Here is a 24,620-nt window from a genome sequence, read left to right on the forward strand (position 1 = left end):
ATCCTGACGAGATGCCAGGTGGGGAAGAAAGAAAACTTGTAAACTGTTTCTTATGCCTAATAGTCTTGGCCTGTTGCCAGCTAACCCTGTTAATGAACAGCATCAAAGAAATCCCTGGGGATAAGCAGTGAAGGATAGAAAGAAATATCTGGCAGTGCAAAACTAATACAAACAATTTTACCTCTTGTCTTTATTCCAGAGCTATTATTTATTTATTACTCAATTTGTCTCATCAAAGATTTTAAGTCTCAGAACAGCCTACGTTACTAGACATAAAATAAGGATATAAATTTTGTGGTTAGAGCTCTCCCTCAGTATCCCACAGCAGCAAGAGCCATTTATTGAAAATTTGGGTTATGTAGTCTAGGTTTGATTTTCCCAAGTCATTTTTGTGTTTTCTTAAACTCTTTCTTATTGTATTTCTGTTGCCCCCAGACGAAGGAAGGAAAGATGAATCTGACTCCATGTTCTCAGAAGGCTAATTTATTATTTTACAATATTATATTATATTAAAGAATAATAAACTAAACTATGCTAAAGAATACAGAAAGGATACTTACAGAATGCTAAAAAATATAATAATGAAAACTTGTGACTCTTTCCAGAGTCTCGACACAGCTTGGCCCTGATTGGCCAATAAGTGAAAACAACTCAGCCCAGAATCCAGTGAGTCACGTGTTGGTAAACAGTCTCCAAATACATTCCACATGAGCAAAACAGAGGAGAAGGAAATGAGATAGTTATTGTTTTCCTTTTTCTCTGAGGCTTCTCAGCTTCATCAGGAGAAAAATCATGGTCGAAGGGATTTTTCAGAGAATGTGAATGCCACACTTTCTGAATTAATTCTAATTTTTTTTGATTACTCAGCTTTTTATGAAAGCATAAATTTATTGTTCGTTTTTTTTCAAGGATTGTATGTAGACAACTTTTAATTTTTACATTGAATCTGTCATTGAAATGTAGCCCTTATTTGCAAATAATTGCCTTCAGGCAAAAGTAGATAACACTGGCTCAACAGGCTTTCCCCTCTTTTCTGCAGGGCCACCCTCTGCCCCGAGGAACGTGGTTTTCAACATCAATGAGACAGCTCTGATGCTGGAGTGGAGCCCCCCGAGCGACACGGGGGGCAGGAAGGACCTCACCTACAGCGTGGTGTGCAAGAAGTGCGGCTCTGACGCCAGCCAGTGCGAGGTGTGCGGCGGCGGCATCCGCTTCGTCCCGCGGCACACGGGCCTCACCAACTCCTCCGTCACCGTGCTCGACTTCGTGTCCCACGTCAACTACACCTTCGAGATCGAGGCCACCAACGGCGTCTCGGAGCTCAGCTTCTCGCCCAAGCAGTTCACGGCCATCACGGTCACCACGGACCAGGACGGTAAGTGCCAGCGCTGCGGGTCTGTCGCCGTGTCCCTGCCGCCTGGGCGCTCGCGGGGGGATCCCATGTTTCTCGGAAGCCTGGGTTGGTCATTAGGGGGCTTTGCGGATTGCTGAATGCTTTTAAGTGCCTTCCATGAGGACTTCCAGCTTCTGCTGATGAGGGCATTAAATGCTTTTGGCAGGTGGCCCTTGACCCCATTACACAGGGCACAAACCCATACCTTTCTGTTTGAAATTAAGTGCAGGCTTTATCCATCTAAGAGAGCTGTGTCAGTGGTTCTTCAGGACTGGAGTCTGTCTGGTGCTTTTGCAACTTCAGTTTTGCAGGAGTAAAACGCCACAGGTTATCCATTACAGCTCCACAATTCGAAGGCAGAGTGAAAGTGAACTCACTTTGCTTGGTATCTGTGTTTCATAGCAAAGATAATACAGCTTACCTCACTGTAAGATACTTGTGCATCTGTATGAGCCATTTCCTCTGGCAAGCTATCCTAATAGATTCTTTTTTATTCCTTTATTTAAACTTTGCATTGTTGTTTTGAGCTGTTTCTTGCCCCCATTTCAGTTTGAATTCATGTCCAAGGTGAATCTTTGTGAGGAACATGGGAAACTAAAAGAGCTCTCTATTTTTTGTTTACTTCTGCAACTTTTTCTTCTTTAGAAATACTTACTGTGCCAGGAAACAGCATCCTAGGTTAGCAACAATGCAATCCATATAGGACTGCTCTCTTCTGGCTTGTGTAACTGTGTACAAGAAGGTTATTTCAGAATTATCCCTTGCTGACATTTGTTCCAGAAATGTTTTTCACCTGCTGTGCAGTGACATTGCAACTGCAGCTGAAGTGTTTAATGTAGAGCAGGAACTGAGCTGGCAGAACTGCTGTTTGGAGTAGAACACATTTGATGATATGTTTGTGCTAAGTAAAAGTGCTAATGTTCAGGAGCATCATGTTATGTTCCACTTGTAGGGAAGGCCCTGGGTTCTTTCAGTGAGCAGCCTAGCAAAAATCTGCTTACCTGTGTATCTGGGATGAGTAGTTTTGTCGATTACTAAGTAATGACTTGTTTGCCTTTGAGCATACAAAAATGAACAGCTTGCTGTGATGATGATGATAATAATGACAGTGATGGTAATACTAATAATATTCATGAAAATTGATTTGAAAAAGCACCAAACCCACTTGCTCACTGTCCATGATGGTAACAGAAGAGCTAATTATATAAGATGCCTAATGATATATAGGCCTTGCATTGACAATTGCCTGAAGCACTGAGGCAATGTATCATGTTGGAAGCCTGCATCTCTATTTCCCTTTCTCACTAAGGGAGAAAGTGAGGTGCCAGAAACTTCCCCTGTGTAAACTTCCCCTGTGTAAACTTCCTTTTGGATGTTTTGCTCCATGGTATTAAACGCAGGCACTAAGCTTGTCCAGGTGGAGGTCACCTGAAATACAGTTCATTTTTAAAGTGTGAACGCAGCTTGTGATGTGCGTTTAAGTGGTAGGATTTTAAAAAATGATGTCTTTTGCTGTTGTCTGTCCCTGGTTTAAGGATATAGATTTCCTCTGTGGTTTACTCAAAACAGGGAAAAGACCAATGCTTTGATAGTTTTTGACACACTGACAGTAAACTCTAGACTGTTTGCATTCCCTTTAATAACTCTTACATTACTAAAAATGCTATTGGAAAGGCTTCAGAGGATTTAAAACCAGATTTTTCAGAATATCTGTCAGTTTATCTAGATCCAAAAAGACAGCTTTGCGTGAGAAAGCGCTGTACTAAATGAAATAGAGTCATATATAAAATGTAGTTATAAAGATAAAAAAATTTCTGTAGGCTTACAGGCTGTGTAGTTTTGTAAAACTGTAAGCACAGTGACTATATATTTAAAAGGACAAGAAAGAAATGCAGTGTTCTATGAAATGTGGGAGAAAATTCATGGAGTTTTTGTTGATGGAAAGTATGGAGAGAAAAATGGACATTTTAAAGTTACTTTTAGTCATAAATAAGGCATATAGAAAAAGCTAGGGTATCCAACCTCAGAAAAGCAAGCTATAGAACTAAAGCTTTGAAACATTGCCGAGATATTATTATAAGCTCACTGCTGGTAGTATTTCCTTATAATCTTTATGCTGATGAAACGGGTGGTAGTGATTGCTTGATATATTGTAGGTTTGTGCACATATTCATAGGAAACAAAGATCCAAGATTAAACATATGACATGGCAACAAAAATATATTTGTTTTTACAAGAACCGCTTTACCAGAACTCCAAAGATTTTGGTTTAAATCCAATTTTTGCATTTGATATGTGTCTAATGTGAAAGATACAGGTGTGCAATAAATTCTACCCACACAACATATTTATCCCATGTTGATACTACCTTTTAATATGCAGTCTTTTCCTACATACTGTTTTAATGGTTTTGGTATGCACATTGCATATTGTGCAAGACCTCTTATAAATACATTAATTGTTTTATTCAGTTGTCATATCTTTGTTAAGAATCTTCTGCTGTTGTAAGTCCAAATCATTCTGTTAGCTACAATAATTTAGAGTAGGGTTTTTTTAAATTTTGTTTTATTTTCTTTGAGCATATTGGATTTACTTCCCTCTAGTGGCCTTTTCTTTTGAGTGGTTTGTGTGAAATTAACAGATTTGTCATTAAGCAGGCAAAATTATTAGCTTCGTCTTCAGGGGTTTTTCTCTGTTTTTGGAGAGCAATGTTGCTGAATAATGTAATTCAGTACAGAGTTCTGTGGGCATCCACAGGAACTGAAGAATTGCATTCTGCCACATTAGTGAAGAGAGTAGTCTGAGAGCATCAAAGAGGGGGAATATTTGCTGACAGGAGAAGTGAACTAATTCAGAAGTCATTAAAGCTGATTTTTATGCACAGAGCCCTACCACAACTAATATTAAAGTCTTAACTGCCTCCTCATGCAGTTGCAAGTATCAACAAGATTGAGTGGTACTCAGTTTTGTGACAAGGAGCAGACTGAAGGAAAGTAACACTTGAAAAAAGGCTTTGCAATCTGCATCCCTCAAACCTCTCTGTAATTTGATGTCTAAAGCATTACCAGACTTGATCAGATACTAAAAAATTTACTAGCATTAATATGAGTAAGGCTTGTAAAATTCACTTGGTGATATTGATTATCTTTTCCTTTAATTTTATACAAGGACTCATCAATGGGTTTGTTTTTTAACCCTTGGCTTCATTAGGAAACAAGATTTCTGTGGCCACCTTTTCTGTCATGCACCACAAAGAAATATGAACCCATTAGTCAATATGAGTTTGATAACAACAAAAAAAGATTCAACAGAATTGTGAAAAATGACCCTTCAGTCACCAAGCCCTTGGTTAGGTCTGCAAGTTGGAAAGCAAAGTTCATTTACCTGAGGGTTGCTTTCTGTGTTGGACACCAGCTGACTGACCACTCAGTCTGCCTGTTGCCTGGCTTGCCAAGAAAAAATATATATATTTATGGTCCTGTACAATCACAGCATGTGCTGTGTCTTGTCCAGCCAGTGTGGCAAACAAGGACAGGGCAGGGTGTGTTAGGAAGTACAGATGTTGCAGATGGAGAGATGAGGGAAGTGATCTATATGCTACCCTTCAGTAGCTTTGTTCCAAAGTGTTTTGAGATACCAGAATAAATTCTCACTTTGAACTCAGATAAATGGACAGATAAACAGGGTTCTGCTCAGAAAAGCACTTAAGCAGAGTTCTTGCTCAAGAAGGAACATTAGTACATATTAAAGCACTTTCCTAAATCACTGCTAAAGTGATTTGTAAACAACTGAAAGATAAAACATGTTTTCACAAAAAGCCTCATCAAAAAATGTTTAACAATGCTATTGTTCAGAAAAGTGCCTGGATGCCTTTTTTTTATGCGAGAGAGAGAAAGTTTTATACAGCAGTAAATATGCTGAGTACAAAGTAATTGTGCTTAATCAACTTTAAACCATTGTGTGAAGAAGCAGAGAATTATGTGCCGAGTTGTAATGTATATTTCTCTTATGAGTAATGGAAGGAAGAGACATCTCAATATGTAACTTTCTTAGCATGCCATAGTGTCTGCATTGCCTAAAGAAAATTCAGAAGCACTGGAGGTTTTTCATGCATAATTAAAGTAGTAAATAATGAATATTTAAGCAAAACAGGCCTTAAAACAGTAGTCCCTGTTTCCAAATAGCAGTCCATGTATGCTTTCACTCACTGTGCATTCATACTTTCTATTCCTTTAGAACAGAGGGGGCTTTAACTTTACACTACAGGGAATGGGAGTATGAAACATATCCCAAGTGGTGGAGAGTTTACACTGGAGAAATTCCCTTTCTGTCACTGCATCCTGGAAAGTCTTCTCCTTGCTCAGCTCTGCAGTTTGTGGGTGACTCTGATCTCTGTGACATCAAAGACCTGCTGGCAGAATCTGAGCACGAGCGGCTTCACTCTGAGGGCACAACCCTACCACTGTACTAAACACTTGTCTCATTTTTCTGTGTCTGTCTCGTGTTGACAGCTGAGAGTTTCAGTCAGACCCCAAAAGTGCAAATCTGTCAGGATTCTGTTGTCTAATACATCTTATTTCATGTGAGCTATTGGCAGATAAATATTTGCCATGGTTCCTCATCTGATGGTAAAATCTCGCCAGTGTTTGGAAGTGTTTAATATAATTCTTTTTTCTAAGTTAAGGTCTATTTCTAGTACAGATGGCTTCCTCAAATACATTTATAGTTCAGTGGAGACAGTCTGTAGAAAGAGGAACCTCTTTTACTCATTGCTGTGGGAATTGATGAATACCTGCAAGGATTTCAGTGTCTCTTCCAGGAATAAACATGATTGTATCGCCATGAATTAAAGGCATGAAGTATAATAATCACTGTGGAGATGGTGTAAGTGGTTAAGAGCCTCATCTGGCTGACATTCTGTGTCTCAGTAACACTCCCAGTTTATCAAGATTATTCCTTGTGGCTGGTGCCAGTAGAGTTTCAGGATCCTCACTTGTGTGGCAGGGGAGTTCCCTGTTCTTTCATCCTAAATCGATTCCCAAAGCATCATCCAACATTCACCCTAATCAAAAGTCAACTTTCCTTTTTCCCCCCTGAGTCTCAAATCTCTACAGACAAGATTGTCATTTGTGGCTTTAGAGTCAAGAAGGCCTCTTTTCATAATGAAATGATGAAGCCCCTTTGAACCATCTTCCAAACTGTTTTTGTTAATTTATATTTGTATTATAAATCTAAAGGAACAGCTATTCTAAATGGCTGATTATTGGAATAGAAGCTCCATAAATAATAAAAGCCAGTTATAAAACATTGACAAAACCCTCCATCAGACATTGCCAAAGCTCCAGCCCACATGAAAGAAAGAATATGACATTTTCATGGATGACAATAAAAAGAACTTTATGGCATTTGTTTACTGGACATCTACAGCTGCACTGAGAGTTCCACCCAACACTGTACTGTTGTCAGCATTGCTGATGCTACTTTTGGGAAAAATTTTAAGAGAAATAACAACATCTTGGTAACTGACTAGGGACAGTCTGTAAACAGCCATACTGAAGGTGATGGGAAGACAGCAAAGAGTACAATTTTTAAAAAAAGCTCGAGATGCATGATAATACATTTAAACAATACATTATAAAAGGAATTCAGCGTTATGTAAACAATATTCAGTGTGTTTGTGATATGCATGTGTATGCATATTTATAGCAGTGTGTATATAAATAAGCATTTTCAATTGGAATGAAAACCACAAGAGAGAAATTCTGCATCTCAGTTCTCAGACTCATTGGGGTCTGCCAGAATTAAGAGTTTAGAGCCAAGGTCTTTGTGCAACATAGTTGTTAATCACAGATTTTCATCTGCTGGTCACCTCTGTACGGCTACACTACTTGTAGCTGATGGTTTTTTGCACATATGCCTGATTACTATACAGTATTCATAGGAGAGAAGTGGCTTTTCAAACAGTCTTGATTTATTTCCTGAATGGTTTTTTAAATGATTATAAATTTTTTAACAGATATGTTCTTTTTCTGCTGGAGAATTTGGATAGCCGCTCATTTTTCTTAAGGTAGCAAAAGTCAACCTGGTTGCATTTATTTTCATCTCTCATACACCAGAATTAGCCTAAGTGAGTCAGCCAATGCATGTATTTTCAGATACATTCCTCTAACTTGCACAATATCAGGAGAACAAAATTAAATTCTAGTTTGAATGAGAAGGGGAAAGGTTAATCAGTGCTGTATTTTTTCCCACAATTTACTTACCAGTGTGCTCTTTCAGTTTCTGTAATAGTTTCTTTCATTGCAGAGTGCACCATTACTTATAACCATTAGCAATTTGTCCATGACATGCATTTTCAGCAGATTTCTGATTTTACTTGTAGTCACTAAAGTGCAACACCTAAGTGCTGCAACAATTTTATATTTAATAATAATAATAGTTTATTTCAATTTGTGAAAGGGACATTTGTGGAGAAATATGTAAAATAGTCATTACAAAGAAATTGACAGGCACACAGCACTGAGATAAGAAATGTGCCCTGATTTTGTTTGTTCCTGTTGCAGTCAGTAGCTGTGAAGGGCATTCAGAACATGATAAAACCCCTAAGAAGGAAATGTGTATTTCTTGACTTTGGTGATTTTAACTAGAATGTCAAATAACCTCATTGGTGCTATCTCCACACTTGCCTAAGAACCATGTTAAGATAATTAAGCACATTTCAGTTATCTGGAACCTCTCACAATGAATGATTCACAGTGGAAAGGATCACCATTGAGTATTCTAGTCAGGACAGGGAAAAAGGTATTTCAGATATGAACTGAATTAGTGAATTGGAAATTTCCACAACAAATGTTAATTGACCAGCTCAGGAAAATGTTCAGAGTTACACCAAGAAACTTCTGTTTTCAAAGTTTACCTAAGCATTTCTGAAAGATATTTCATTAAAAAACAAAACCAGCCAATCAAACTAGATAAAACAAGATCAACACAAAACCAAAGGAAACTCTGGTGTTTCCAGTGCATGATAAGTGAAATTATGATTTCTGTTGCATTCATGGTAAAAGTAGTGATTTTTGTTAAGTTTAGTAAAGGAAGACATTCATCATAAATGGTCAGTCTGAAAAAATTCATGTTTATACCTCTCATGACTTTGACACAAATCATTAGGGAATGTGTTCAAAATGAAAGACACAGGAAATTACAAGACAATTCTGATAATGTTCAGGGTCTTTAAAGCAACAATGTTGCAACAGTTTGCCTGATTAATTTGCTTCTTAAAAGTAGTTTCTTCATTACACTCAACAACTCTTGACTCTTCCATATGCATTTGCCTTAGGCTCCCATTTTGAAAATAGTTTAAATTTATACACTGATGATAATGGCATTAAGTTGTGCACTTTGGAATGAGACCAGACTCAAATTTACATCATTTCCTAAGCTTTAGAAGTTTATTTTACATCTCTGTTAGCTTCAAGATATTTCTAATAACATGCTTTTACTTTTTTCTGCTCGTGCTAACAATGAGACATCTGTTTGCTGTCTTCATATCTGTGTAGCATATTTAAATGTTTTCCTACTCTGGTAACATTTATACTGTGCTCCTATGAGTGAATAATAAAGATTACTCCTCTGGAAAGTTTACATTAGCCAGGCTATGCAAACCTAATATTTAATTTAGAAGTGCATGTTGCATTTAAAAGCAACCTTTCTTGTATTTTAAAAACCTGTTTGAAGTGAGACTTCATATTTGAGTCTGAATCTTCATCTGTCAGAGATGAGACAAGTGTCAGGATTGAGGGATGCATTCTTGGCCAGGGGCAAAAGGGGAAAAAAGCCACACTCATCATCTGCTAAATCTTATTTCCATCCAGCATGTAATGTCTAGTTTCCAGAAAGAACTGATTCTTGCATGTTAAATATGCATATTTTTCTTTGCTTCTCTTTTTTTAAGGCTTTCTTTAAACCCTTCACTTAAGCAGGAATATTCAGGAGGTTCTTAAGTAGACTTTTTCAATAAAACCATTTCAAATCCTTTTCATACTTCTTGACCTAGAGCAAGTGCAACAAATTCTGTGAAGGATTGGCTTTTCAGAGTTATTTTGTTGTTGTTTTCTCTTGCTAAAGTGGCATACATTGCATCAGATACAAGTGTTTTATTTTGCTATCTCTGTGTAGAGTCAGGATAGCCAAAAGGAAAATGAGGATGATACACAAAACTGTTCCCATGGCAAACCTGAGGGAAAGAAAGAGCCATGATAATGAAATAATTTATACTATGAAAAATAAACAAAAAATGTAATAATTTAAGATGAAGATGAAAATCTTTACCTTTTCAGAGAATACATGTGACTGCACAGCTGTATTAACTTCCTTCCCTGGTCTTCCATATTCATATCTATAGTAGAATTCTGGATAAACTTCCTAGATAGTCTTTACATTCTCATAAACATCATAAAGCTAAGCTCTTTTAAGCAGCACGGGGAATAAAATTTGTTTGCCTTTCAAGATGATGGTTTTATTGTCAGACATTAAAAATGTGGCTTTCTAAAGCAGTTTAGGGAGGATAATGCTGACATCTTCAAAAAAACTGGAGTGGGTGGAATATATGTCAGTTTTTATGAGCACGTCACTATTAGTCTCAGTTGATGGAAGATTAAAATTAATTACAATATCAAGATATTTTTTTTCTATAATTAAAGATATTTGAAGGATAAAAAAGGCATAATACTGTATATAGTTTTGGTTCTACATGCACCTATATATTATAAAAAGAAGTCTTTCAGTGTATGTATAAATAGTGTGAAATAATAGTTTATCAGTGATTTGTTAGTCTAAAACTAAATACAGGTTGATATGTTAACATCTTTCTATTTGCTATACGAATATTTAATTTTGTGGAAATATTTTATAATACTTACATATTTTCCATGGAAATTTTTTAAATTATTTTTTCTTTCTTCTTAGATATTCCTGCTTATCTATTGGGGGTTTTAGAAACTCTTGCAATAATTACAGATAGAAAGAATTAATAAGGGTAAATATTATTGGAGCATACTCTATGTAATTTAAAGTATGAAAATATTCCATTATTCTGAGTTACAGCAATATGTGATAATCCTTGTAAAAACTGCAATATTTGCAACAGAAAACAAGAATGGCACAAATTTGTCTGCAGTAATACAAATTCTCCAGATTTCAAAAACTGCAGTTATTTTACTTCTGGTGACTTTCACAGCCACTTTATGCAAAACAAAATATATATGATCAATCCTTTAATGGGTACTGATTTTCTATGTGGTTTTATTTCTTGAAACTTATTTCCTGAATAGGACATTTCATTACAAAGTGCAGCAGGTTCCTTTTGGCTGCTTTACTGGATGATAAATTGGGAAGGGAACCAACTCAGAGCAGTAGAGTGGGGGCAGATAATCCTGTGAATTCAAGGATGTACAGGGAGACTAATGAGACAGAAAATGGCCCTCAAATCATCTTTGGCTATTTCACAGCTATAATCTTTGGTGTTTGGATGACACCAGTGATCTCAAAACAAACAAACAAAAAAAAATAGCGATTTACTAAAAGATTAGGAATTATTTAGGAAATTGTAGTATCTTTTTCTGGATGGACAACTATGGCCAAGGAAAGGTTATTTAAAAAACAAACCAAAACAAAGCTTTTCATCCAAATATCCACATAATGTATGCTTTAACATTTTTTAATTACTTCCCAGTTTCCGTAGAAAAAGATTGTTTATTGCTGTATAATATAGAGTTGTATGGAATAATATGTGGACTTCTGTTTCTGTCCTTCACTCTCTGTTTTTCTGACCTGGGTGGGTGAGTGTTCTTATGACACCAATATATACAGACATGTAGATGTCTCTATTCACTCTTTATTTTAGTACATATTTTTACAAGTAAATTAACTCCTAATTGTGAGATATTGGACCACATAATCCAGTTTATTCACCTTCTAAGTAGTTCAGAAATTTAGCTTTTATTTTCACAATAAATTCCTATGAAGTATGTTCTTCCATTTACTAATTCCTCTCAAATTTTTGCTACTACCTCCCAGCAGGGAAATAGTGCATCAAATGCCTGAAAAGAGAACAGTAGCAACAATCAGACAGTTCAGGGATCGACATTTGGTTATTAGTTCATGGTTCTTTAGGTTGGTGCCCTCACCTTTATTTTCTTCACAATATTTCCTGAGAACACAACATCAATAGTCGGCATCTGTCCAGCAAGAGGTGGCTTAGTGCTGCAATAAAAAGTTCTTCTCAGTTTAAAGTGGGAAAGGAACTGTTTGAAACATTAAATTCCTTCTGTCAGGCAGATGGGGATTTAACTGGAGCACTCTCAGTTATAAAACAAGTTTTCATTGATCTGAGTGGTTGAATTCCTAACTGTAGCTTATTTTCTCTTTGATTTTGAAATCCATAAATGCCAGTCATAGCTTTAAGAATGAAAATCATTGGCGTGGAAGTTTAAATTAAAAGTGATAAATTGAGCCTGCTGGTGACCACTGCCTCAGCCAAACACAAATGTCATGGCTCTGACTATAAACATTGCTACATGCTTCATTTTAAATTGTTACTAATTAGGCAGGAAGTTAATTGCCAGCTTGGAATAAAAGTGATGATGCTGATTGGAAAAGCCATCATAAACCAATTTTTTTCTTTGCAGCAATTCCATCTGACATACCAAAAGTAAAGCAATGCTAATAAAAATTAATCTGATTGTAAAAATAGGCATTTGTGGTGGGAATAAGTGTGGCAATGGCTGTATGTGTGTGAAGGTGACTTCCCTTCAGAATGCATTTGGCAGCTTAAAAATGTAAGAAGGCTGAAAGACGCAGGAGACATTGTTCTCCTTCGGCTGTAGGTTGTTGGGGGTTAGGGACATATATCTCTATCACTGCTGACTTGATATTAGAGTTGCTATCAACTGTTTTAGTGGCAGCAAGTGCCAGGATGAACAATTACTCATTAAGAGAGTGTGACCTTAAAAAGTGAGCAAAGCTGTAAATCTTAACTAGTCTCTCATTTATTTTACTCTCTGTCCAGAAAATGCACAGCTGTAAAAGCAGACACAACAATGTTCAGGGATTCACCAGACAACAGTTTCCTTTTTGTGAAGTTCCAGATTTAGTGCTAGTTTCAGTATCAGCGGGACTATTTCACAACTAATCAGTTGTTTGTTCTTTCTAGCAATGCATTACTTCCTTATTAGCAGCAGGAAAAGGCCCTTGATAGTACATAAAGTGGTGAAATATTTATCTGTTTGCCTCAGGTGAAAAAGTATAAAAAAACCCAAACCAACTACAAATGCTGCATCAATGCAAGGGAGTCTGCCTCCTAAACCAAGGACAGAAGTGTTTGAAGTTAAACATTTATCATGAGTTAAGACAGAGCTCCGAGTGCAAGTGTGAAAGTATAAATAAGAATACTAAACTGAGCTCTCTGTTTTCCTCATTACTGAGTAGCTTGCTTGGTTCTCACCTCTCCACCCTTCGCTTCTTTCTGCTCTCCTGCTTAATTTTTTTAGCCACTGCAAAGCTGATGGTGTAGTGGTTTGTGGGTTTTGTCTGCCTTGGAGACTTGTAACGCATAAATCCATCCATACCTTACCAGCTGGCCTGGGAATTCTGCCACTTGTTGCTTCTTCTTAGAGGGCACAGCCTGAAAGTTAAAAGTTGCTTTAACCCATGAGTGAATGAGCAGCAGACTTTGTGTCCTCTGCAGTTTTGAGTCTTGTACCATTTTGCTGATCATAAAGTGACATAAATGCTGTATGCTCACAAAAAATGCAAGCCCTCTTTACTTTGGAGAGTTTTAATCAAATTTTGTTACTGTGCTATGTGGTTCTGTTTATACAGTTTAGAGTTTTCCAATATTCCTACCATGCATGTTTTCAAAACTTGAAGATTCCACCATAAATATTTACTTTTCAAGTTACAGTTTGATTGTAGAGCATCAGAGCAGTAGTTAAAAGTTTGTGAACAGTTAAAATAATCGTGGTAGGCTGGTATCATGACAAGGGAAAAGATCCTAGTAGTTTGGAAACTTTTTCTTTCGTAACTTTTAAACTTCACTTGCAGCACAAAAAATGTTGCAAGATACTAAAGATGGACCAACTGATGCAGAAGAACTGGAAATGTTTAACAATTAAAAACATAAAGCACTTTATATGGATTGCATAGAAAGCAACAACTTCTGATGGGATTCTGGAAATGCAAAAATCAGAGGTTTCTACTCTGTTTAAACTCTGGTGTTTTGTAATACCTGCCTGCTACTTGAACACCAATGTTAGGACTGCAATAAGGGAGCTTCAGACCTTGAAATTCAGAGTTTGAAATCCTTGTGCAGCTCGCTCAAGCTTACAGAGCTGGGCATGGGCTCACTAGAGAAACGTGAAACTTTGTTGAGAAAAAGGCATTAACTAAAATAGTCTTGCATTTGCTGCATTCAAAATCTCCTTTTGAAACTTATCTTTCATACAATAATTTAAATTTTATAACTACACTTAGATGCAATCTGCTAATATCTCATTAGAGATTGTGACAAGGGCATTGTAGTTAGTATACCTTGCAGTTCACAAGTGTTTAATTGTTGTTTAAAAGAGTTGGTTTCCAGTATTTGCTGCTTCTATTCCTTCTCCTGATCTGCCTGTGCAGTTCTATATAAACTACTATATTTTGGGAGAAACGTGTCTAGGAATAGATTATTTTTACATAATCTGAAGTTATCACAGATTCTGCTGTGGCATTTTCATTGAGGGTCTGTGTGTAACCATGTAGAAGCTTGCTTTTTAACTGCAGTGACTTAGAAGTGAGGCATCATCTTGGAGTCATGTCTTAAAAGACTGATGTAAAAATCACCATACTTTCTCCTTTCTTTTTTTTTTCTTCTTTTTTGTGGCAACAGAAGTCTCAATTCCAAAGAACATGATGCCTCGTAATAAAATTTGTTCCATTTAATTAATCTCTGGAAACTTTAATTATCCTTGTACCATGCTTTCATAAATGCAGGTCCTTAACTTGAACTTGGTTAATTTAGTAAGTTCTGGTTTCCTTTTGTAGAAAGTTTTAGAAACTAAATTTTCTCATATCCAGAGATATCTCTGTCTGAATATAGGATATAAATAGATCAAGACATGTATAAAGTCTTTCTCCAAAGTCATGCCTAGCAAATTTCAGCCTTTTGCTTCTTTTTAATACATATTATCTCTGTGTTTTTGTAAAAATATTTCATTTTTTTCCTCTTAAAGACTTAATTATTTGTAGTATCAGTAGCAGGATTGGCACTACTTCATTTTCTTCATGTTGGTGCTTGAGGCTATTTCTTGTTTCTACTGATTTTGCTGGGATATGGGCAAAAATCACCACAATTTGCTCGCAGTTACACATTTATTGTTGGGTCTATTTTCATGCAGCTATTGATTCTCTTGAAAGTTACAGAAATAGATGTTTTGGGCTTTTCTATATTTGTCTAAAAACTGCCAGTTTTCTCCAAAGTTGTTTGTGAAGAGCTAGCAAAAGGATGGGCTAACAGCACGCTCCCATGAAGTGCTTTTGCAGGAGGAAATCTTGTTTCACTTTAAAAGGCACTATTTCATTTTACTTAATTTTGTTTTGGGTTTTTTTTCCTTTGCTGAAGAGAAGTAATGACAAAGCCAGAATAAATGTAAATTCATTAGGGTTTTTCACATTTGTCAGGCCTGCATTCTTTTATGCACAGACATAGGAATACAAGCATATGCATGTATATATGCATGATTGTATGCATGTTTATGCAGAGAGATAAAAAGAAAGAAAGAAGTTTAAAAGTTTGACGCCTTTCAACCCATTGTGCATTCTGTTCCAGGCAGCTCTTGGCCAGCTCCAGCTTTGCTCTCTGAGCTGTGGCCAGGTGCCATTGCACATCTCTCTGCACCTCGGCTGTTTCTGGAGTCCATTTCTGCCATGGAGCTCTTGGCTGTAGCACGCTGAAGCTCCTCATGCCAAGCTCAGCACAGCCATGTCAGAGAATAAGCAGGGAGCCCTGTTGTCCCCAGGCTGTCCCACAGAGCCCCAGCAAGACAATGAGAGCCTAGAACTGAATGAAGGGGCCAAGCTCCAGCTCCTGTTGCTGCTCTGAGTTGAGGTGCCTGGGGTGGCTGCTGGTGCCACTTCCAGCTGATGGCAGTGCCTTTTCTCCTCATCTGATGCCCTGGTGCCAGCCTTCAGTCCTTTCTGGCACAGGACAGCTTCTGACAGGTTTTCTTCTTGTGTTTGATGGGTATGGAGGGATTGTGAAAGCTTTTGCAAATCGAGTTTTGCTCTTCAATCACTGTTAAAGCAGCATCACAGCAAACCTGCTGGATGTCACACCTCACAGGCAGGTGACAGATCTGTCATGTAATGTCAGAGCTCACTGGAAATGAGAAGGGAGAGACCCTCCCTCACACAGGCACTGGGTTGGACAGGGTTGTGCATTGATTGGGAAGCCAAGATTTCTGCCTGCCCTCTGACCTTTATCAGGCAAAGCCTCATGCTGGTGTACTCTGGGTAGCAGCTGCTATTTTACTCACAAGTCCCCTGAAAAATTGGACAAGGTCATTTCTGGAAGATCTGGCATCTTCAGTAAAACCTTTGTTTTGCAAAAATTAGGTTTCTGATATTATAACTTATTGGGTAATGATCTTGGTTTGCACTGACTTAAGTTAATGCAGAACTTTAGCTAGATATTAGAAAAAGGTTCTTCACCCAGAGGGAGGTTGGGCAGTGGATGAGGCTTCCCAGGGAAGTGGTCACAGCACCAAGCCTGACAGAATTCAGTAAGCAGTTGGACAATGCTCTCAGGCACAGGGTGTGATTCCTGGGGTGTTCTGTGCAGGGCCAGGAGTTGGATGATCCTTGTGGGTCCCTTCCAACTCAGCATACTCTGTGATTCTGTGATTATATTTGCTATATGTTCATATTTTCAGAAAGCTCTGTTTTAAGATTTTTGGTTTAGGTTACTTTTTTTTTTTTTCCCAGCAAGAATCTCAGTTTCTGTTTTGATACACAAATACTTTTTTCTGCTTGTCACCAGTGGAAAAATAAGGTGAAATCCCACAAACACAGAAGTTCTGAAAGCAGTTAAGTCTCCAGGATTGAGCTGACTTTAGAACACCCTACTGCAAATAGGAAAATCCTATCTTTTTGCTAGACTTGACATAAATAGACAAGTTCATGAAGCAGAGCTGGTAAGGCAGTCCTTTTCCCCATCATCAAATCCATGCCCGTCTTAAGTTCTGAAACTTTCCACATATGTGATTTATGTGTGACTGTGCAAATTAAATTATTAAAGCCAAAACATATCTGCTTGGAAATTATCAAAACCCATTTTCTATACTCTTGAATTACAAAGGAGTCACTTGCTGGGCAACTTGGAGCTCTGGAAACAACGTGTGAGAATGGCTGCAGCCAGGGAGGACACTGAATGACATCTCAGTACACAAAAACACAGAGCAGAAATAGAAATATTCCAAAGAGTAAAGAGGTTAAGACATTTTGGTTTTTCACATATGCCACAGAGTGGAGATGGTGACAGTTCTGGCATTTTCATGGTGATTTCTAGACCCATAATATTCAGATCAGTTGTGAGGAAGCTCACCAAATTATGGCTCAATAGCAAAAGCCTCAGTAATCAGAATGCAGTGCATCAGTTCCTACTTTGTTAATTCTGTTATCTCCTACTGTTAGTGCTGCTGGTACTGTTATTTTAAATATTGCCAGGAGGGACCCTGTTGTCTTTATCTAGAGTCAGATGGTTGAGTGTAAAAGGAAAAGGGAGGAATTCTGAGTTGGGTTGTATCTTTTCCCATCAGACTGCAAGGTGCTAACCCTATTTTTTATGGAATTCTTCAGCTCATGTAATAAACCCAATTTCCATTTCAAGTCAAGGTTTTAAAAAACATTTTTATTGCAGTTGCTAAACCCTAGTTTTTGAATGTCTTGTACAGGCATTTATTTAGTTATTTGGCTGAGCTAATTATATTTGTTTCAACCGATATACTTCAGAGGGATTACTGGGTCACTTCAGAAAGAATCCTTTGCTTGCCTGGAAGACATAATTTTGGTTGCTAGAACAGATTGCTACCAGTTTCCATCTTCATATGTTCTGCATTAATGCTCACTAGCATTCATTCAATTTTTATTTAAAATTTTAATTGCCTCGCCAATGAAAGGGCAAAAAAGCAATTGAGGATAAGGAAAATAATCCTGTACAAATTGCTACCTTTTTAATTCTTCACAAATACTTTATTTGGCTTTACCCAACATGCCAAATGTGTCTGGCAAGAATCTTATGAGAAGCAGCTTTTTTTAGTGGTTTTACAGTTCCAGCTGTTGTATATAAATTTACACAGCAGTTCACTGGTTTCTGCTGTGCAAACTGAAAATGTATTTTTTCTGAAAATCTGCTGTATTTTTTTACAAGTCAGTTTACTTGCACTAGTTGCCTTCTGAAGTCCTGGTTAAGACTTCCATAAGTAATAGGAGTTCACTCCTTAACTGTGGCAATTCTTGGCACCTTCTCAGGTACATTTCCAGAACTCTGGGATGAACCAGGTGCTGAACAAGCAAATGGGATCTGTTGGTGCTGCTGGTGATTGTGTCCATGCAAGGAGGCTTTCTCTCTCTTCTCCCCTCACTAAACTATGGAGATCTTTATTGCAGTCCAGAGGGAAGAACCAGACATGGGTGAAGGGATGACCTGAGCATGCACCAAAAAATCACAGAATCACAGAATAGTTTGGGTTGGAATGGACCTTAAAGATCATCCAGTTCTAACAAAAAGCAGGGAGTTGAGGGCTGAGAAAGGCAGCAAACTTAGAGTTGAAACCACATAAGATTCTAGGTGCTTATAGGAAATAGAATACAGAAAAAGGAATGTAGTCAAATTTAAAATTAAAAAAATTAAACCCCTTCATTTTAACAGGATGTGTGAGTTCAGAATGTGCCTCACAGCTCAAGTAAATATGGAAAGACGTCAAAGTTTCTGCCAATGTAAACGACAACATTTTCATGGTTTCTATAATTTCCCAGCTCATCAGGTGTCCTGAGCAAAGCTGTGGGACTAATTGATCTTTCATCTCACTGGCCATAATGAATATTGAAAAAAATGATACTAATTGAGTGATTAAAAAATCTGTAACACAGGTTTAAGTTAAGCATGTTTGGGTCAAACTGTTCTTTCTTCAAATGCAATCAGTTTTTTAACATTGTAAATTCACTACTGTCCTTGATAATTGTTCATCTTCCTTGCCTGGCAAAACCACTTAGACAAGATAATTAGGTGTTGGACATGATGGAGGGTCCATTTAGAATTGCAGGGGTTTTAAATGACAGGTCTGAGAATCTGTCTATAGCATAGGCATGATTCTGTCAAATGTCAATAACAGGGACTCAGAATTCTGACTGATAAATAAATTGTTAGATGTGTTTGCTGTTAAAATGCAATGTTAGCCACAGCTGTACCCTGTCATGGTTCTCTTCTTTGTGTACAGAGATTTTGCATCATTCCCTGATAAAGAGCTCTCATTTTTAGCAATTATGAAATCTTTGTGTCAGTCATTAACTAAGCAAAGATACAAGATGATTGATTTATGCTACTTTGGAGGTTTTTTCTTTTTAATATTATAGATTGATTCTCAAAGAGTAACATTGGAAATGGTTTTAGAAATGCAGAAAGAAATAACTGGCAGCGTACAATGAAAATAAATGGTTCCTGAAGTTGGGGGGAATTTTGCTTCCCTTGAAGTTGAACCTAGAATTTTTTTTTTTTTTTAGGGTTTTTTTTGAGTTTTTAGTGATGTTAGGTCCTGCCTACACTGAGAAATGAAGAAACCTATATTTCTGTCTTGAAAATTCTCTTGATAAACATACTCTGTCTATATGATTAACAAAAGTAAATGTCTCATGACAGTAAATATCCTGGACAGAGATAATTTTATCTATAGAGGAGTCATTTCTCTTCTCAAGGTTCTGAACTTCATTACTTCAAGGACCTTTCTGGTTGGCAATGGAGGGAATTATAATAATTATTGTAGCAATAATATAATTCTTTAACTTTTTTCAATTTAGCATGGAAAACATGCTTTAGCAGATCAGATCCATTATGCCCTTAAGCCATTATTAAATTTTTCTGACAGTTATCAATACCATAGAATTCAGAGTAAAATTCAGAGAGCCATTTATAGTTACAAGATAATCATCTGAAGTGAAATGCCAGGTATTTCACAGTATTGGTGAAATTTAGATTTTATCCCTTTCAAAATATTTATGTGCTTTAAAAGAACTTCTTGTTGTTTATCTCTCAATATCCAGTCAGTTTAGGTGCATTTGGTTTAGAAAACACAAAATCCTCACTGCCACAGAACCAAAACTTTAGACTTTTTTTCTAGAAAGACAGATATTCATTTATGCTACAAAGATCTTCACATTGCCCTCTATTATTTGCAGTAGACTTAAAATAAATAAATAAATTTTAAAAAAGCTGCAACATTTATGATTCTCAGAGGCTTAGCCAGGAATCTTCTCAGTGTCATAAAAATTTGACATGAAGCTCAGTCCTTTGGGAACTGGAGGTGTGTGAGACTTCCAGGGCTGGAGGCAGCTCCCTGAGAAGGTCTTACTTTGCATTTTGTCTTGGAGACCTCGATCCCAGACAGTTCCAGGAGTGTCTGCAGATGGAATAAAACCACTGTGGGATGATAACAGTGAAACACAAAATTCTCCCTAGGGTTGTAAGGCTGTTTTCAGTTTTTTGACTATTTAGGAATATTTTTTGTTTTACTTTTCTACCTCCTTCGCAGTCTCTTTACTTATCATGTCCTACTTATTTGTTGGTTTTATTAATATTATTTTTTGGTATGGAATTGGAGCATATCATACACGATCTGTAGAAAAAGCTTTTTTTTTTTTTATGGCTCTTCTATATTTGTCTGACTGCTGATATTTTACACTGGAAAGAACAGCTGCCTGAGATGCCAATTTGTCACAATGGAGTAGAAATACCCATGGTAGTAGCACACTTTCCATTGACAAGAAAAACAATGAAAATCACAAAACTACTTTATTTTATAAGTGATTTATCAAGTTAAATGACAAGTAATCTGTCACTATTTGATTTTTCAGAATAGTTTTCAGAACAAGAAACTCTTCCCTGGGATTAAAATAATGCAAATATTTACTGCATCCTATTATTTTACCTATTTCTCAAATGTATTCTGTGCTGTTTTCTGCCTTTCACCTGTACTGTTTGCAGTTTGAAATTTTCTGGTGATACTGTAGTGATACAGCCTAAGACAATTTAAATGTCAGCCTGATGAATGTGGCAATAATGGGATCTGATCGATTTATCAAGTGTTCTATACAATCCTTGTGAATCTGCTCTTACCATGGTAGCACCCAGTGGCTCAGAGTAAGAATAAAAGAAGACACAGGGACAAACATGGAACAGAACAGCAGAGTAATGAAATCAAACTGACCATCTAACTATTTTAGCTTTCCCTTGTGTCTTCTGAATCTAAGAACAAGGCTGAAATAAAGGCATCTTCCTTGGGATAAGAACATTACATAATTACATATTGTTTAGTAAATCATACTGTTTGCATATAACTGTACAATAGTGAAATCTTTGCATCAAAATACTGTTGGAAAATATTTGATACTGATCCTTACTGACAAAAGTACTTGTCATAGTAAATTTTATAAATATGGAAAGAGCTAGAAGTCCCAAAATAAGATGCAGTTTTTAATCTGAAATTAAATCAACAAATTTCAAATGAAAGGCCTTAATGAAATTTAAGATTATTTTTGTCTATGTAAAACAAAAAGTGTTGATAAATGAGGTAACACTATCAGGAATTTTGCAGAATAAACTTAAACTCACAATCAGAATAATTTCTAAATGTCAGTGAAACTGGTAGAATTAATATCTCATTAGTCAGTTGATAATTCCTAGTACCTGGCTTCTTATTGCCACCCTGTAAACAAATGATGGGGAATGCACTGCATCTCAACTTAATGCAAAAGTAAGCTTTAATTAGAATATAACTGAATTCAGAAGAATTAAAAAGATACGAGGGAGGTCAGGAAAGTGGAAAGGATTGGGTGATAACTTCTTTACATTATTTATGAGGGTCAAAAGGAGCCCTGGCTGCCTGTGCAAAACTCCTCTGCAGGACAGTGCCCTGATCCTGCTCAGGCAGCATCAGGTGATTGATACAAATCTGAGAAAGCATCAGCTTCATGTTAGACAGAAAGTGAGACTGATTTTCAGAGATTTGGGATGTCTTGGGCCGAGTATGATTTCCCAGGACTTCCTGTGCTTCCCTGGATCTGTGCTGTGGGGAGCACAGAAGCAGATCCCCAGTGCAGTTAATCTGGTGAGGGAGAACAGATGAGTTCCTGACAGTGTTGTCACTCTTGTTTTATGTGCTCTATCCTGTGGTGTGTTTTGAGTAACTGTCACCACATCTGCAGGGATATTATCCCAGGTGTGGACAGAAAAGGATGTACTGACACGATTTAAAACTTTTGAGTGCTAATTAGGAAGGAGGTGTTTCACTCCAAGTGTTCCTGTTTCAACATGGAGGTTCAGCCAGGCCACTGGAGCCTGCCATGCTTTATTGGTATTTCCTTACAGCTTCCATAGGTACAAACCATTAGCTGGCTTTTATTAATAAACTTTGTTGGAATATCAAGGCAGCTCATTTTCATGGCCTTTATTTTTCTGTATAGAGAACCATTGTGATTAGGCAATTTGTATGCACATTGAGCAGAAGTAAAAAAGAACTGGCAGTAGGGATAGAGATAGAGATAAAAAGAGCTTAAAACAGAAAACATGTTCTCACAGAACAGGACTCATTAACTATAAAACATATGTGAGAATAAATGTGCTCTATTTCAACATTCCTTATTTCATTTGTGCTACATTGCGGCGGTCGTTGTTTTATTTAATGGCTCTATGCTGGTACATTTCTTTACTGACATTAGGGGGTTTTGGGGGAGTTTTTTGGGTTTTTGTTTGTTTGTTTGTTTTTGGTTTTGTTTTTATGTATGCTGTGAACATACTTGCTTAGGGAAACTCCTAAAAGTATATTTGACAGGTTAGGGTTTCTCTGTGGTGTTGCCTTCAGCACAACATTTCAGTGAAAATGTCACTGGGTGCTTTCCTTCTTGTAAGTGGCCAAACTGCTCTGGAAGTCACCAGCTCACAACTGCAGTACTTGATTTTTTATTATTTATTTAGTTTGAAAATAGTAATTGAAGGCTCAGGTTTTAAAATATCATAAATATCAATATATTTCTTCTCCATGTAAGTGATTTCAAGAAAGAAAGTAGCAAACTGTTTTGTTTGTTCTATAAACAACCTCCTTTTCTATAAATTACTAAATGTTATGCTTCAACTGCTGTGGTTATGGTGAAGAATAAAATAACTCTTAAAAGACTTATTGGATGAGTTTATAAACATCAGTGAGTAAAGACAGAAAAATATAGAATCAATACATACAATTCATTGCAGAAGTAATTTTTTTCTACAATTTGAGGATAGAATGGTAAACAGGAAAATAATGGGTAAAAGACAAGATAGGTCTATCTGTGGAAATATTTGAATTGATTTTAGTGCAGTCTCCTTCATATTTATTGGGATGGGATTGTTAGGTGGAAAGGATTAAGAAAGAAAATCATCAGTTCAGAAGAATGAATTTATTCATCTGTATTACAGAAAAAAGTGTCAATCCCCTTGTCTCCTTTGACATTAAAGTTAGAAAATTGACATATGTATATGTCAATCATAGCATGTAAAGCCACCCATTCCAAAAATCCATGAGTAATACAATGCATGCTTGAAATACTGATTTCTAATTCATTTTCTCTCCAGACCACATGAATCACTTTCAAGGGAAGACTCAAATCTCTTCTTCTTATGAAAATACACAACTTTTCTTAGTGCCCTACAGTCCTTTTAAGCTTTGTATATCAGGCTCAAACTCTGTGGTTCAGTCCTTGTGCCTGATTTGGACACACACAGCTCATGTGGTTTGTCCCATGCCCCACCTCCAGTCCTGCAGGAATTTCTGCAAGAAAATATCCTGCAGGGTGATGTAGGAATAGGAGGGAGGTATTTTTGCAGTCTTTCATGAATAACAAACTCTCCTTCCAGAATAACTCCCCTAAGAGTATTCTTCTCATGGCTTCGTACCCAGGGGGAAATAAGTAGCCAGCTGGAAGGAAGGAAAGCAGAGACTTAGCAGAAATGCCTTTGCTGTACTTGTTTAGGGATGGATATCAGTGGGTAATGAGAGATCAGAAATCTCTAAAAGGCCATTTGATTCAGTATAAGAGGGAAATTAAAATTTACTCAATTATCTATACAGTATTACATTGCAAAATTAAGCTAAATTTGTGCGTTCAGAGGTCTTCTAGTGCAGAGCTTCATAATCAGCTTCAGAGTTGCTCTGTTTGGTAGTGTGAAAAAGCAGCAAACAACTCTTTATATATTATTTTTATCTGTTCTGTTACCAAGCTGCTATGTTTTTAATATATTTACTTTGCTAGTTAACATCCTAGAGAAGGATGTTAAAGCCTAGAGGAAAATCCTGCTTGCTTGCTTTTTTTAAAGCACAATCCTATGTAAAGTAGAAAATATTATTTGCATTTTCTTTCCATCTGTAAGGAAGCCTCTTGGTAACAAATGGAACCTTCAATACAATAAAATTTACATGAAACAAGCTGCCATTTGAGGGCTGTGTGGTTGGAATGACGCCAGTCAATAATAGATTGCATACCTCTGGTTAATTTATTAGCCACCTGTTCCAGAACCCATTACAAGAGCACATTAAGATGCTATCAGGTTGGGGGAGCATTTTGAGCTTCAGGCCTTTGAGGATGTGTTTTTGTGTATCAAGTCAAGCTAATAGAAAACTGTAATGAACAATAGTTCATACTGCCCTCCGTGGAGAAGGGGCAATATTCCACAGGTTGCTATTTCTGCCTCCATCCTCTTTGAGAAATAATAGAGGGGTTTATGAAAACTTCCTCTCAATTAAAATGATAGCTAATAAAGGAAACCTAATAATGCAAAGATTGCAATTGTTAGTGCAACTGATGGTCTTTACAGACATGGGAATATGACAAAATGATGAGGTATTATAGGCTAATTTGTTTACTGCTTTTCATGCGCAAGAAGGCATCA

General features: G+C 36.9%; 1 protein-coding gene across 6 annotated transcripts in view; it reads left to right on the forward strand.

Annotated features, from left to right (window-relative positions):
• Positions 1 to 24,620, forward strand: part of LOC128933502 (ephrin type-A receptor 6) — a 364,188-nt gene that overhangs the window by 177,212 nt on the left and 162,356 nt on the right. For all 6 annotated transcript variants that reach the window (XM_054270497.1, XM_054270499.1, XM_054270498.1 and 3 more), the window contains exon 5: positions 1,040 to 1,375. In XM_054270497.1, coding sequence (XP_054126472.1) covers positions 1,040 to 1,375 — 336 coding nt within the window. The remainder of the gene's footprint in view (positions 1 to 1,039; positions 1,376 to 24,620) is intronic.

This window comes from Melozone crissalis, unplaced genomic scaffold (assembly GCF_028551555.1).
Source record: "Melozone crissalis strain CALT ecotype California unplaced genomic scaffold, PUWL_Pcris_2 ptg000009l_1, whole genome shotgun sequence".
NCBI lineage: Eukaryota > Metazoa > Chordata > Aves > Passeriformes > Passerellidae > Melozone > Melozone crissalis.